The sequence below is a fragment of the Mustela lutreola genome, chromosome 1 (genome assembly GCF_030435805.1).
Source record: "Mustela lutreola isolate mMusLut2 chromosome 1, mMusLut2.pri, whole genome shotgun sequence".
Taxonomy (NCBI): domain Eukaryota; kingdom Metazoa; phylum Chordata; class Mammalia; order Carnivora; family Mustelidae; genus Mustela; species Mustela lutreola.
Window position 1 is genome coordinate 271487789 of NC_081290.1, and position 13771 is coordinate 271501559.

Below are 13771 nucleotides of genomic sequence, written 5' to 3' on the forward strand. Positions count from 1 at the left end.
ACGGGGAGTGTGAAGTTTCTGTGATACTCGCAGGGCTGACGGGCCTGTGGTTCTGGGGAGAAAAGGTGTGGAGGACAGAGCAGCAGCATCCCCCAGACAGAGTGAGGGGCACTGGCCTCTGTTTCTCCACCTTCCCTGCAGGACTGGGATAGGAGAGCCGGCCCAGCCACTTTGGAAGCAGCAAGGTTGCCTGAATGTCCTCTCCAGATCTCAGGCCTGATTAGGTCCCAGAAACAAAGAGTGGCCATGTGTGGAGGAGGTACTTGGCAAAGCCCCTCCCTTCTGGGTCCCTCTACCTGGCATTGGTCACCTGGCTGGGATGGAAGGGCCTCTGGGCAAGTTGGGCCAGAACCTCCCATTGGTCGGGTCGGCCCTGAGCCACAGGAGAAGAGAGCTAGACCAGTCTAACCAGTATAGAGGAGGTCACTGAGGCCCAGAGAGGGGGCTTGACTAGACTAAGGTCACACAGCAAAGTCCTGGGCAGAGCTGGGTCAAACGAGGTTTCAGGCCTAGAAGACTGCCCTTTCATATGGCCACACCTGTCTCCCACTCCAGGCTAGAGATGAGGGCCAGAGGGGCTAAAGGCTCAAAGTTCCAAGCGCCAGGATAGCCTCTGCACCCCCATCTCCTTTTAATTCCCAGATGTGCAGGGAGCCACCATCAGTCTCCATGGCAACCGTGACCCCGGCCTCCCAAACTGGACCTTCCTGGAAAAACCCCATCTCCCAGAGAAAGGTCTCCTGGCGTCTTGAAGGTAGAGACTTGAGAGGGTCTCATGCTGGACTGCTTTCCACAGCTGCTTTTGGGTTAGGATCTCCCAGGCCCTCATTTTAATAGGTGAAGTTGCGCTAACCGGTCTGGCAGAGAGGCCTGGGGCATTTCGTCCACTTTCAGCACCGACTTAGTGCTCCGTGGGTGCTGGACCCTGGCTGGGCTCCCGGGCCCAGTACAGGACAGGATAGACAAGGCTCCAGGCCCAGGATTAGCCTTCTTCTAGGCGGGGAGACCTGCTATAAACAGGTCCACGAGGTCAACTTCCAGGAGGGCTAGGAATAAAATAAACCAAGGGAGGTGGAAGGAGGAGCCCCCCCTCGGGGGGTGGGAGTAGGCAACCTGGTGGAATCCAGGCAGAAGGAATATCAGGGGCAAGTCCCCGGGCAGGAAGCCTTCGAGTAGAGCAGCAGAACACTTTGCCTTCAGGGAAGAGCCTAGGAAGGGGTCTCAGTGTTGGAACAGGTCACTTCCCTCCTCGGGAGAATAACGCCTGCGTCACAGGACCAAAGGGAGGGTTAACCGAGACGAGGGGAGGGTTAAACGAGACGAGGCTCAGCAAACCTCAGCACCGGGCCTGGCACGAATGTGCGCTCAGCCAGACGTGACTGTTCTCCTTCACGGGCCAGAGCGCCCACCGCTCCTTCCAGGGCCGAGGCCGGGCTGCGGTCGGCTGCGGGGTGCGAGGTGGGGCCGAGTCAGAGATCCAGTCCCAGCCCCAGTCACAAGGCGCAAGTCTAGGCAAGGGTGGGGAATCCCTGTCCCCGCGTCAGGGAGGCCCCTCGCCAGCTCCCGAGCAGGAGTCGATCTTCGCAAGGCGGCTCTGTCCGTGTTGCCAGAAATGAATGGGGGTGGGGCGGCCCGGGAGCTCCAGGTGCTCCGAGCGCTTGGGCAGGACTCGGCCAGCCCCGCCTCCAGTGCCCGGAGCAGGTGTCTCAGACCCTCGAGGCCCCGCATTCCACTCCTTCCGCCTTAACCCGGCCGTCCCTTTGATCCCGGGCCCGGGGTCACGGGCCCCTCCCCCGTTGGGAGGTTAAGGGAAGGAGATGGGGCCTCAGAGCTGGAAGAGGGGGATGGGCTCAGGGCAGGTGGCGGGGACCGTGGCTTCCTGGGTGGCTGCCCCTGCTCCCTCCAGCCATCCTGGGGGTTCCCCGGGTTCCTCCCGGGCTTTGGGGGGGGAGCGTCGGCTGCCGGGGCGGAGGGCGGGGCCAGCCACCCCACAACCCCCGGGGTCTCCCCGCCCCTTTGGGCTCAGCCGAGCGGAGGTGAAACCTGAACCCAGGTTGGGGGCGGGGCTGGCTCCTGCTCTGGACGGGCCTGGCCTGCGCCTCCACCCCCTTCCCCTGCACCCCGGCCGCCTTCTGGAAGAGGAAGGTCGGGGTTCCCGAGCCGCTGGAGCAGGTGAGGTGGCGACTGAGAGCGAGACGGAAGACCAGGCGGCCGTCGGGCCTCGTCGCCCAAGGCTGATCCTCCTGCCTCCCTCCCCGATCCTCAGGGACCGCGATGGAGCCCACAGCCCGGGGTCGCGCTCCGCCCTGAGCGCCCCTGCCGGCAGCTATGCTGCCCCGAGGGCGCCCCCGGGCACTGGGGGCCGCGGCGCTGCTGCTCCTGCTGCTTCTGATCGGATTCCTCCTGTTCGGCGGGGACTTGGAGTGTGAGCGCGGCGAGAGCGGAGGCGAGCGGAGGGGCCCGGGATCCTTCCCCTGCCCGCTGACGCCACGTGTCTCTGCAGACTGGCGGCCGCCGGGTGCTGGTGCCCTAGACGGAGACCCGTCTGCGGACCGCGGGGGCCACAACCACTCGGACTGCGTCCCGCCGCCGCCGCTGCGGAGGTGCGAGGTAGGTGAGCGCGGCCCCTGGCGGCGGAAATCTCAGGGGCGCCGCGCCCCCAGCCGGACCTCCCGGACACCTGTGGGAATGGCGACACCTGGCGAAACTCCGCCAGGTGGCTCTGACATTGACCAGCGGGCCGGGGACGCCTCCCCTGCTCCCGGCCTTAATTTCCCCTTTTGTGAAATAGGGGTGGACTCCTGCTCCGAGTGCCCCCACCACAGTCTTCCTTAGCTCTGTTGCCGGGCGGGGCTGCGCTGCCCTCCGCCTGGCCAGCCCCGTCGTGGGCTCTGGTGGGGGAGGGGCAGCTGCTCACCTTGTCATCCCCTCCCCAGCTATTGCACGTGGCCATCGTGTGTGCGGGACACAACTCCAGCCGAGACCTCGTCACCCTGGTGAAGTCTGTGCTCTTCTACAGGTATAACAGGTCGGGGGTGGGGAGTCAGCCAGTAGGGAAGGGAACACAGGCTTGGGCGGGATCTGGGAGCTCCAGTGGCCCCATCTGCACCACAGGGACAGTGGTTGAAGATGGTTCTAACAGCATCCGAAGCTGGGGACGGAAAAGCTCTGCAGAAGCTGTGCTTCCACTTCTGAGCCCCTCCGGTGGGTCTTGTCCTGAGTTCTTCTTTCTTGGGCCTATCAGCTTTCCTCACCTGTCCTTCCCAAAGGAAAAATCCGCTGCACTTCCATCTGGTGACTGATGCCGTGGCCAGGAACATTCTGGAGATGCTCTTCTACACGTGGATGGTGCCCGCTGTCCGGGTCAGCTTCTATGACGCAGAGGAGCTCAAGGCAGGGGCCCTGGCCCTTCTGGACTTCTTTCTGGCAGTGCCCAGTCCTTTCCTTCCTCCCAGGGCATCGGGGGTGGGGCGTGGGGGAGAGGTTAGAGCTGCCTTGGAACCCGCGATCCCATCACACCCACTGAAGCTCAAATCCCTCATCCTCCCTGGGGCCATGCCTTCTTCCTCTTGTGTCACCCCTGGCGTATGTTCTGGCCCTCATAGGCCCTTCTCTGCCAGGTTCAAGCCCTGTCCTTCCCATCCCCTCCCCCCACACAGCCCCAGGTCTCCTGGATCCCCAACAAGCACTACTCTGGCCTGTACGGCCTCATGAAGCTAGTGCTGCCTGCTGCCCTGCCCCCTGACCTGGCCCGTGTCATTGTCCTGGACACAGATGTCACCTTCGCCTCTGATATCGCAGAGCTCTGGGCACTCTTTGCTCACTTTTCTGGTGAGAGGCCTGGGACCCAGCCCCAGCCAGTCCCCCCTCCCTGGCCTGTCCAGGCCCGGCTGTAGCCTAGCCCTGAGCTGAGGGCCAGTGACGGCCTCAGGCAGCTCCCTCATGCCCTCCCCTCCCAGATGAGCAGGTGATCGGTCTTGTGGAGAATCAGAGCGACTGGTACCTGGGCAACCTCTGGAGGAACCACAGGCCCTGGCCTGCCTTGGGCAGGGGATTTAACACAGGTGGGACAGTGGTCGGGGGAGGCAGGAGGGGTGACCACTGGTCAGGACACAGAATGCTAGGGACCGCTTCCCCCCCCACCAAAGAATAGTGCTATGGACACCAGGAGAAGAGCTGGAAAACAGTTCCAACCTTGGCTGTGCAGGATGACTTTGGCCAAGCCACCTGGTTCCCCTGGGCCTCTTGCTTTCTCATCCATGAAATGGGGATGATGTTGCCAGCTGTCGGGTCACTTGAGTGGGAGAAGATGGCTGTGGAGGTGCTCTGTAAGCTGGGCAGTGCCCCCCTTTCACCTCCAAAAGGAATGATGGTTGACTGAAGTGGTCCATGCTCCTGTCTGAACAGTCAGAAAATACCAATAAGTCAAAAAGTAGACATTCAAAAGACATCTTCATGAACCCTGACCCCAGGGGCAGGGTTAGCCCAGGTGGGCATGATGACCCTTTCCCCCGGGCAGGTGTGATCCTCCTGCAGCTGGACCGGCTCCGGCAGGCTGGCTGGGGGCAGATGTGGAAGCTGACGGCCACACGGGAGCTCCTCACCCTGCCGGCCACCTCACTGGCGGACCAGGTCTGGGGGGGGACCTCTGACGGGAAGCAGTGGGAGGGTGAGGGGGGCAGGCTCTGGGCCACAACAAGATGGCTGTCTCTGCCCAGGACATCTTCAATGCCGTAATCAAGGAACACCCAGGGTTGGTGCAGCCCTTGCCCTGCATCTGGAACGTTCAGCTGTCAGACCACACGCTGGCTGAGCGCTGCTACTCGGAGGCGTCTGATCTCAAGGTCAGTGGGGTTGGGGCCGAGCGGTGGGCTTCTGGTCTCTGCGCGCATTCCCTGAACATCTCCCTCCTGGGTCCCAGGTAATCCACTGGAACTCACCCAAGAAACTTCGCGTGAAGAATAAGCACGTGGGATACTTCCGCAACCTCCACCTGACCTTCCTGGGGTATGACGGCAACCTCTTGCGGAGAGAGCTCTTCGGCTGCCCCAGTCCACCCCCTTCCGGGGCCGAGCAGGTGAGAGGGAGCCGCCTTCCCTCACCTTAGGGAGGCTCTGCCCCCTCCCTGTTCTGATAGGACCTAGCCTTGTCTGGGGACTTGCCCTCCCGCCCCAGCCCTGGCGCCCGTCTCCCCGAAACCCCCTCAGGTGCAGAGGGCCCTGGCGCACCTGGACGAGGAAGATGCCTGCTTCGAGTTCCGGCAGCAGCAGCTCACTGTGCACCGCGTGCACCTGACCTTCCTGCCCCATGAGCCACCGTCCCCCCGGCCCCACGACGTCACGCTGGTGGCCCAGCTCTCTATGGACCGGTGAGAGTACCGGGGAGCAAGACGGGGGATTCCGAGAGGACGGTTTCAGTGGGTGGGAGGAAGAGCTCCTGCTCGCTGCCTGAGGCTTGAGGAGTTCCCGGATCCGGAGACATGGGCTGTGGTTAAGAGCTTGGGTGCCTGGGTACCGACGTCCGTAGCTGGGGGACCACGGGCAAGTCTTCCTATCTCCAGCCTTTGCTGTTCTTACCTGTTCCCTGGGAAGGGGTCCCCTTGTGGGGTCGTTGTGCAGGTCAGGTAAGACCAGCTTAGAAAGGCCCAGGAAGGTGCTCAGTCACCCATGGGAAGGGGTGTCTGCGGCAGCTGCCCCGGAGAGCTGCCCCAGCGGGCTGACCACCCCCCTTGCCCCAGGCTGCAGATGCTGGAAGCCCTGTGCAGGCACTGGCCGGGCCCCATGAGCCTGGCCTTATACCTCACAGACGCAGAGGCCCAGCAGTTCCTGCGTTTCGTTGAGGCCTCGGCAGTGCTCTCTGCCCGGCAGAACGTGGCCTACCACGTGGTATACCGCGAGGGTCCCCTCTACCCTGTCAACCAGCTGCGGAACGTGGCATTGGCCCAGTCCCTCACGCCTTACGTCTTTCTCAGCGACATTGACTTCCTGCCTGCCTATTCCCTCTACGACTACCTCAGGTGGGCCCGGGGACGGGGGAGTGGAGCGGCAGAGGGGTGTGTGTGTGGATTGGGACCCTAGGCAAGTGTGTGGTGGCTCCTTTGTGGACCTCCATGTCCCCTGTAAGATGGGGTTCGTAGCAGGGTGGAGGGGCCGCATCAGCTCTCCGGGCTGCCTTTGGAGAGGAGAGGAGGCTGGGACCGCTTCCTGCAGCAGCCCCCCACTTGTCTGTCTCCCGCGGGGTGGTCGAGCCAGCTAGCCTTGGGTCCTGCGGCAAAGGAAAGGGAATCGCTGGGCCCAGAGCCTTCCTCGCCTCCGGCACTCATGGGCGCTCCCCGATCAGGGCCTCCATCGAGCAGCTGAAGCTGGGCAGCGAGCGGAAAGCGGCCCTGGTGGTGCCAGCGTTCGAGACCCTGCACTACCGCTTCCGCTTCCCCAGTTCCAAGGCTGAGCTGCTGGCCTTGCTGGACTCCGGCTCTCTCTACACCTTCAGGTAGGGGAGGCCCCTGCTCGGCTCTGTTCCCCCACCCATACGGCTCCCCCCACCCTCTCACCGAGGCCCATCCTGTTCCACAGGTACCATGAGTGGCCCCGGGGTCACGCGCCCACAGACTATGCCCGCTGGCGGGAGGCTCAGACCCCATACCGCGTACAGTGGGCCGCTGACTACGAGCCCTATGTGGTGGTGCCTCGTGATTGTCCCCGCTATGACCCCCGATTCGTAGGCTTTGGCTGGAACAAGGTGGCCCACATCGTGGAGCTGGATGCACAGGTGAGGAGGATGTGCCTTACTGCCTCCAGTTTCAATTTGGATACCTCCAGGCCCAGGGAGCTCACTACACCTCGGCTCGGCACACGGAACCCTTAAGCAGTACTATTAGAAATTTCACTGGTGTAGAACTAAAATCTGCCCTTTGACCCTTACTTTGGCTATTAGAGGTGATCAGATAAGCCTGCTCCCCATCCCTCCCCCCAGCACAGGCAATGGATGTCCATCTGCTTCTGTCCTATAGGAATACGAGCTCCTGGTGCTGCCCGAGGCCTTCACCATCCATCTGCCGCATGCCCCAAGCCTTGACATCTCTCGCTTCCGCTCCAGCCCCACCTATCGTGATTGCCTCCAGGTCCTCAAGGAGGAGTTCCACCAGGACTTGTCCCGTCACTACGGGGCTGCTGCCCTCAAATACCTCACCGCCCTGCAGCCACCCCAAGGCCCCGCCTGACCTCCCCGAGGCTGGCCCTCCATGGCTCACCCCTGCGCTTCCCCTTGGCTCTCAAGGGCTCCCTGTAGACACTGGAGCAACCCAGCCACCCTCCCTACCCCCCCCCCCCCCGCTACTTAAATTATTGAAGGTCTCAGTGGAAAGGGCTTCCGTTGGAGCACCTGTGGGGTGGGTCCTGGGGGCCTCCCCTTGCTGCTGCGGCTGGGGTCTACTCTCCTGGTGCCCCAGCTGTTTGGGGCTGGTTCCCCCACCTTCATCTGTACATTCCTTTTTTTGTAATTAAAGTTCTCTTTTTCATGTTCCATCTGGTTTGGGGCATGAGGGTGTGGGTCAGCCAGGAAGGGGCTGAGTCTCCCTAGAGTGGCAGGAGGGCCGGGGGACCCAAGTGCGTCTTGCCCACCCTCCCCTGCCCCAAACCCAATACCATGAGGCTGAGAGACTTTATTTGGCTTTATTTAGTAAAATGTTAAAATAAATAAATACAAATTGATCAGCTGCTCTGGATCCCCCCCACCCCCTCAAAACAAAAATGAAACAAACAAAAACAAAAACTTTGAAGCACAAAACTCCAAATACAAGTTCTACCAAGACTGAAATCACAAAGGGCGTGGACAAGAGACAGGATTGGGGGCTGGCTGGCTCTTTTCTGCTCGGAGCTCGCTGACCTCTCGCTGCCCGTCCTGTCCTGCCTGACTGCAGCTTACCCTGGGCTGAGGACCCAAAAAACGACACAGAGGCGCAGAGGCCAAAGGCTGCGGTGGGGGGTGGGGGGGAGTCCTCAGGGAGGAAGGGCCCCGTGGGAGCTGGGAGCAAAGCGGAATTTGTGAGCCCTGCCCTTCCTCTGCGAGGGCGATTTTTCAGTTCGACCCTGGCTCTCTGGAGGGGGCAACCTTGTGGCCTCCCCTTCACTAATGCCGGAGGGCCAGGGCTGTCTTCCCGAGGGGCCACCCCCTCCCTTGGAGAGGAGCGGACACGGAGGACGGCTGTAAGCCAGGGTGCGAATGGGTCTCCTGTTTCCCACCAGAGGTGCCCAGCTGAGGGGTGGGGGTGAGGCCCACAGTCCTTTACACTGAGCAAAGTTGCCCCTATCCAATAGAAGCCATGGAACCTGGAGAACCCTGGGCCTGGAGAATACCTGGGCCACCATCCGCCCTACTACCCAGAAGAGCCTTTTACCCCTGGGGTAAAAGTCTCCTAAATTAAGCCCTTTGGATAAATAAGAAAGACCACACCCTAAAAGGGAGTGAAGGGAGGAAACCGCTTAGAGCGTGTCCTGCGACTTGGGAGCAAGAGCCCAGAGGGGCTCTAGCTGGCCCCAAGAGGAAGTCTCAGAGATGGCTGGAGGGCCAACGGTACATGCAGACTCAGTGAGCGGGAGACGGTCCCCCTCACGGAGAGAAGCGTGGGGGCAGCCGTTGTGCCGGTTCGCGCCTGAGCCAGGAAGAAGCCGGGACAGGCAGGCCCCGCGGGGAAACGGCACTCAGATGCTGCAGGCTGGAGGTGGCCGGGGTGCAGCCCCACACGCGGGGGCTGCCCCGAGCCTGGTTGCTCCAAGGGGCCTGATCAGGAAGGGAGAAAGCACAACTCTGGATGAGCTCAGCGGCGATGAGACAAGACCCAGCAGGCTCCGGGAGAGAAGAAGGACCTGCGGGCGGCATTGGCAAGAACGCGAGAGGCGGGAAGATGACAGTAACATGAGCTCACCGGCTCCAGGGTGCGGTGCCTGTGCAACTGGCCTTCTGATCAAGGGCCTGGGGGCAGCCAGCTCCTCGTCCCAGATCAGCCACTCCCCGGCCTCTGAAGTGACTGCCAAGCCAGCTGGTCTGAGATGTGCCTGTGAGCAGCTGGGCCCGGGCATGGCGGAAGAGCAGCAGAGGAGAGCGGTGGAGACAGCCCAGGTGAGGCGGTCCTGAATGTGTGTCTCAGGGACTCACAGGCACCCAAGGTCTAGGGCACAGAGAGACGGTCTTCTCCTGGCAGGACAGTAGAGGAAAAGGAGACAGGGTGACCAGGGCCTTTTCTTGGCAGTAAGTAGAGTTTGGGAATTTGAGGCCAGAATGTGGGGGCCTGGAGGCAGGGTTGCATTTCGTACTCCATGCTAGTTGGCTCACAGAACAGCTTGCATCCGCACTTTAGGAACAATCCATATCCCAACCTCAGGCAAGGCCAGAGTGTGAGTTCTCAAAGCAGCAGGCTAGATACCGGTCAATGCCTAGCTCTACCCACCCTGCCCCCGTCTCCGCCGACACCCCAAGAATTCTCAGGCAGCTCCTCTCTGAGCAAAGGCTTCTAGTAATGATCGCTTCCTAACTTCTTTCAAGAAAAGACAGGTATCATATGGCAACTCCCAGTCCCTGGGCCCAGACAAGTCTAGTGGGAGAGCGGAAGACTGGGCATACAGCCTGCTGCCGGGCTCTGAACCTCTGCCAACTATGCCTCCGACCAGTCCAGGCATCTCCAAAGCCCCCTGACTAGACGTAGCACCTTGGTTTCTGCAGGAGAAAAGGGGAGCTGCTGTTCCCCTCAGGCAACCTCATAGCCAGGGCCTGACTCTGAGGCTGTGCAGCCACTCTTAATCCCCTAACATTCCTGGGAAGGTGAAATGGCCAGTAGAGATGAGGCATATTTGACCTAAGAAGTGTCTCTTTCTCTTGGGTTTGCTTTCAGGTTTCTAATGGGGATCTCTGGGACTTACCGGGCAAAGGAGAAACTAACGGGACCTTTTCTGCCCCTTCTAGACTCTGGCCATTATGCAGTATGGGGTGGGCTTGGGAGAGCTGTCCCAGGAGAGCTGGGGTGAGGAGCGCCTGCCTCCCTTCTGTGGGCCAGGCACACAACAGGCCAAGTTCTCTGATGACGGCACACACCTGACAAAATTTACTTCCCACGAGGCAAGATGAGAGAAATGGTCCGAGCCTTTCAGAACCCTGGTTTTTTCAAGAAGGAGAAGGGCCACGCCAAGGCAAGCACAGCGATTCCAGCCAAAGGTCGCCCAGGAAGCTTGTGGATGGGCAAAGGGCAGTAAACTCTATCTCAGGTACCTGGAGCCAGCAGGCAGAGAAAGCGGCTACAGAGTCAGACCTCTTCAAAGGCAAGACAGACACAAAGGCCACCCCGCGGGGCTCTTTGTCTCAGAGACACCATGTACCCTCAAGACATCTCACTCCTTCATCCTTTCTCAGCACCAAGGGCTGATGCAGCCAGCCTGCCCCTTGCACCCTCCCACCAAGGCCAGGGCGCATGGGCACCAATGAGTGTCACTGGCCATGTCCTTCAAAGCTGTCCCCCAGGCACTCACAATGCTGGTGGCTGAAAGACGGAGAGCAGCACCAAAGGAAGGGATCTTATTTAGGCACCAGCCTTTTGCTCTAGCAAAATCCGAGGAGACAATGGGTAGGGTAGGGCCCTGATACCATCCACACTCCACGTGGGCTTCAAGAACAGAAGCCCAGATCCCTGCGCCAAGAAGAGAGGACAGTCCTTTCCGAGGAGAGGAGAGTGGTGGGAGGGCTCGGCTGCGCCCATCAGGGCTGCAGTCGTCCAGAGGACAGAAATCATGGACACTAGTCCACCAGTCTTGAGACACCAAACACAGCAAAATGTCATCATGATCAGCAGGTTCTGTGCTAAAAAATTATAACTACACAGCATTTTCTCCAGTTCTGACACCTTTTTAATAGAAATCACTGTTTTTAGGAAACAAATAGCACTTTTGTAATTTTTTTTTTACAATGTTTCTTACCTTGATCTTAATTTAAGTAACACTAGGAAGACCTCAATATCTTTTATTTTCCTTTTTAATTTAAAAAAAAGTTGTTGTTGTTGTTTTCCCCAGATACAAAGATTTTTGCCCTTGCATAAAAAACAGTGCCCGGACGATGACACAAGGACTCACACGGACTCACTGGACCTCACTGACACTATGACTCCTACCCTACCATGCACGGCCTCGACTACCCTTAATTGACTGTCAGCCTGAAAAACAGCTTTTCTATTCCTTATTTTAGTTTTTGTTACCAAAAAAGTAAAATAAACAACAAAATAAAACTTTTTTTCTTAAAGAAAAACAAAACAAAACAAAACAAAAATTAAAAAAAAAAAAAAAGAGAAAAGAAACATCTCCATTCAGTTCACACACACCTGGGTCGCGTGCTGCTTCGCTCAGAATCTTATAAATATAGAAAAGGGATGGAGCTTGTTTTCAAGTAAAAATCACTGATCCACCTTTTTTTTCCTTCCTGGACACACACACCCTTCTTCCCTGCCCCGGGCAATGGCCCGCTGGGGCGGCCTCTTGCCTGTTCTCGGAGAGGGAAGGTAACCGGACCATTCAGGGGACGCACGCCAATTTGCCAAAGCGGGGAAGGAGCGCGGGGAGTGGCGGGGGCACCCAGGGCGGGAGGCGGGGTGTGCGGGAGAAGGACCCCGTGGCTGCCCTCGGTGTCCCCCTCTCCGTGCACTGGGCCCCACCTCAGACAATAGGAAATACTGCTTATTTGATAGACTTTTCCCACCCCGGCTCCCCCCCATTCCCTCCCATCCCTCCTCTGGGCACTGGGGTTGGTTAAATCTCGATTTCCTTTTTTTGGTTTTATAGTAGTGAAAGTTTAGAAACAGGAAAGCCCACACACTCTTTGGACTTGTCTTCTCTACCTAAACAAACGGCTCGGCGAATAAGGATCTGAAACCTGCTCTCCTCCCTCCGCCCGTCCCTGCTCCCCACCCGACAAAACAAAAACAAACCCATGGTGGCTGTGGAGGCTGCTGCAGGCACACACTGGTGTATAATAGAGAGAGTAAATATATTATTTCACTTGGCATGGTGCTGGCAAAGGACCTCCAGCTGGCACTATTTCATGTAACATGGTCCAATCTTTGCATGTACACACAGAATAAGAAGGATCAATTGGCAAACTCTGGTGCCACCTGGCACAAGCATCTTCTCTCTCTCTGGAACCAAAGAACCAAAAGAATTCTGTACTTTCCAGAAGAAATCCGGCTTTGCTTTTCTAGAGTCTTCAGTGTTTTTGCTCTCCTGGCTGCCGGGATCCCGTGGCTTCTCCTCGCGGGGCTCTGTTATTTAGTCTCGTCCCCCTGGGTACAGTTCGCTGTGCAGCTCTGGGAGGAGGGGGAGTGGGCCGGCGTGGAGGTGGCGGCGTTGGCAGGGGGGGTGCAGTCCGGGCCGTTGGAGATGGCCCCCACAGTGGCCTCAGAGTCTACAGGTTTGGAGAGGTCGATGCCGTGGATGAGGCGGATCAGCTGCTTTACCTTCTCCAGGGAGCTGTGCATCTCCTTCTGCCGGGCCAAGATGGTGTTCTTCATTTCCATGCATTTCTGCAGCAAAGGAGAAGGGCGGTGGCACTGAGCCTCCGTGGCTTTTCTGACAGGCCTGGCGGCCCTCTCCAGGGAAAAGAACCCTGCTGGCTGGTGTGCAGCCCCTAGACCTTGCTCTGCTCTGCACTGGAGGCAGCGCTACTGCCCAACAGAAGGAGGAGGCCCAACAGGCAGGAGGGAGAGTGTAAATGCGTGCTTTAAAAGCCAACCCTGGGGCACCTGGGTGGCTCAGTGGGTTAAAGCCTCTGCCTTCGGCTCAGGTCATGACCCCAAGGTCCTGGGATCCAGCTCCGCATCGGGCTCTCTGCTCAGCAGGGAGCCTGCTTCCTCCTCTCTCTCTGCCTGCTTCTCTGCCTACTTGTGATCTCTGTCTAATAAATAAATAAAATCTTAAAAAAAAAAATAAATAAAAGCCAACCCTGCTTGACACTAGGACTTAAAACCAAATGTGAATTACCACTCTAATGCTACAAAAGAAAAGCAATTTAAAAACATTCCCAGAGCTGTGCTGAGGCTGCTAGGACAGGTTTCGCTATGCTCCTGCCGTGCAAGTGGGTGCTAACGTGCTCAGGACTGGGCCGAGCTTTCGAGGAGAGAAAATGAGCCAGTGGTATCTGGGTCCCATTGGAGGGCTACTGAGGATCACTTGGTCGGCAAGAATTTAGAGGCACGCCTGGGGCAGCACAGTGATATTTGGGAGAATCAAACACTACAGCCAACAGAAACCCTTCTGCTCAGTCATGGATTCGGAGTCTTTTGCCCTTTTGCTCAAGGTCGCCCACAGCTGCTGGCTTCTGTTCTAGGCAGGAAGAGATGCAAAACCCGCATGCCATGGGGAGTACGGTGATGAGGAGAAGGCAGCCGAGTGGGACAGCCCAACTGCCACCAAGTCCAGGGTCCCACCTGCTGTCCACGAGGGCTAAGGCCACCCGGCTCCAACAAGGGGAGGGGCACCTATTCAACAAGAAGTAAAACTTGTTCTGGAAGGGGCCTCAGAATCTCTGCTGCAAATACAATCTGATCTCCACCTGGACAGGCCAGGCTGGACAGTATTTACTTCCAATACTTGTCTCCAGGAGCCTCTCTTCCTCAGGCTGGTCAGGAAAACCTGGAGACTCCATCAGCAGGGTGTGGAAGAAAGCACGGGAACGAGAGGCCATGCAGACAGACCACTAACTAGGACGATGAGAAAGCTTCTCTGCGGGGCCTGATCTGTGT

The 13771-nt window shown here is 58.7% G+C and overlaps 2 protein-coding genes across 26 annotated transcripts in view; one reads left to right on the forward strand and one right to left on the reverse strand.

The window, feature by feature from the left end:
• The first annotated feature begins 1385 nt into the window (after positions 1–1385).
• On the forward strand, positions 1386–7360 carry LARGE2 (LARGE xylosyl- and glucuronyltransferase 2). Of its 6 annotated transcripts, none has more exons than XM_059140673.1 (15): positions 1390–2172; positions 2267–2425; positions 2504–2610; positions 2937–3019; positions 3270–3363; positions 3660–3831; positions 3960–4064; positions 4520–4632; positions 4719–4844; positions 4922–5077; positions 5208–5368; positions 5738–6016; positions 6340–6489; positions 6573–6768; positions 7010–7360. In XM_059140673.1, the coding sequence occupies exons 2-15, from the start codon at positions 2329–2331 to the stop codon at positions 7217–7219; spliced, it is 2049 nt and encodes a 682-aa protein (XP_058996656.1). In that variant the 5' UTR covers positions 1390–2172; positions 2267–2328; the 3' UTR covers positions 7220–7360. The 6 variants fall into 6 exon arrangements, with proteins under 6 accessions (XP_058996641.1, XP_058996630.1, XP_058996656.1 ...); XM_059140666.1 differs by having other exon boundaries at positions 1394–2172; positions 3270–3393; XM_059140647.1 differs by having other exon boundaries at positions 1387–2172; positions 2267–2610; positions 3270–3393.
• A 296-nt stretch (positions 7361–7656) lies between these two features.
• The window catches only part of PHF21A (PHD finger protein 21A), a 192731-nt gene continuing 186616 nt past the window's right edge, over positions 7657–13771 (reverse strand). For all 20 annotated transcript variants that reach the window (XM_059140867.1, XM_059140839.1, XM_059140858.1 and 17 more), the window contains one exon: positions 7657–12553. In XM_059140867.1, coding sequence (XP_058996850.1) covers positions 12296–12553 — 258 coding nt within the window. In that variant the 3' untranslated portion in view covers positions 7657–12295. The remainder of the gene's footprint in view (positions 12554–13771) is intronic.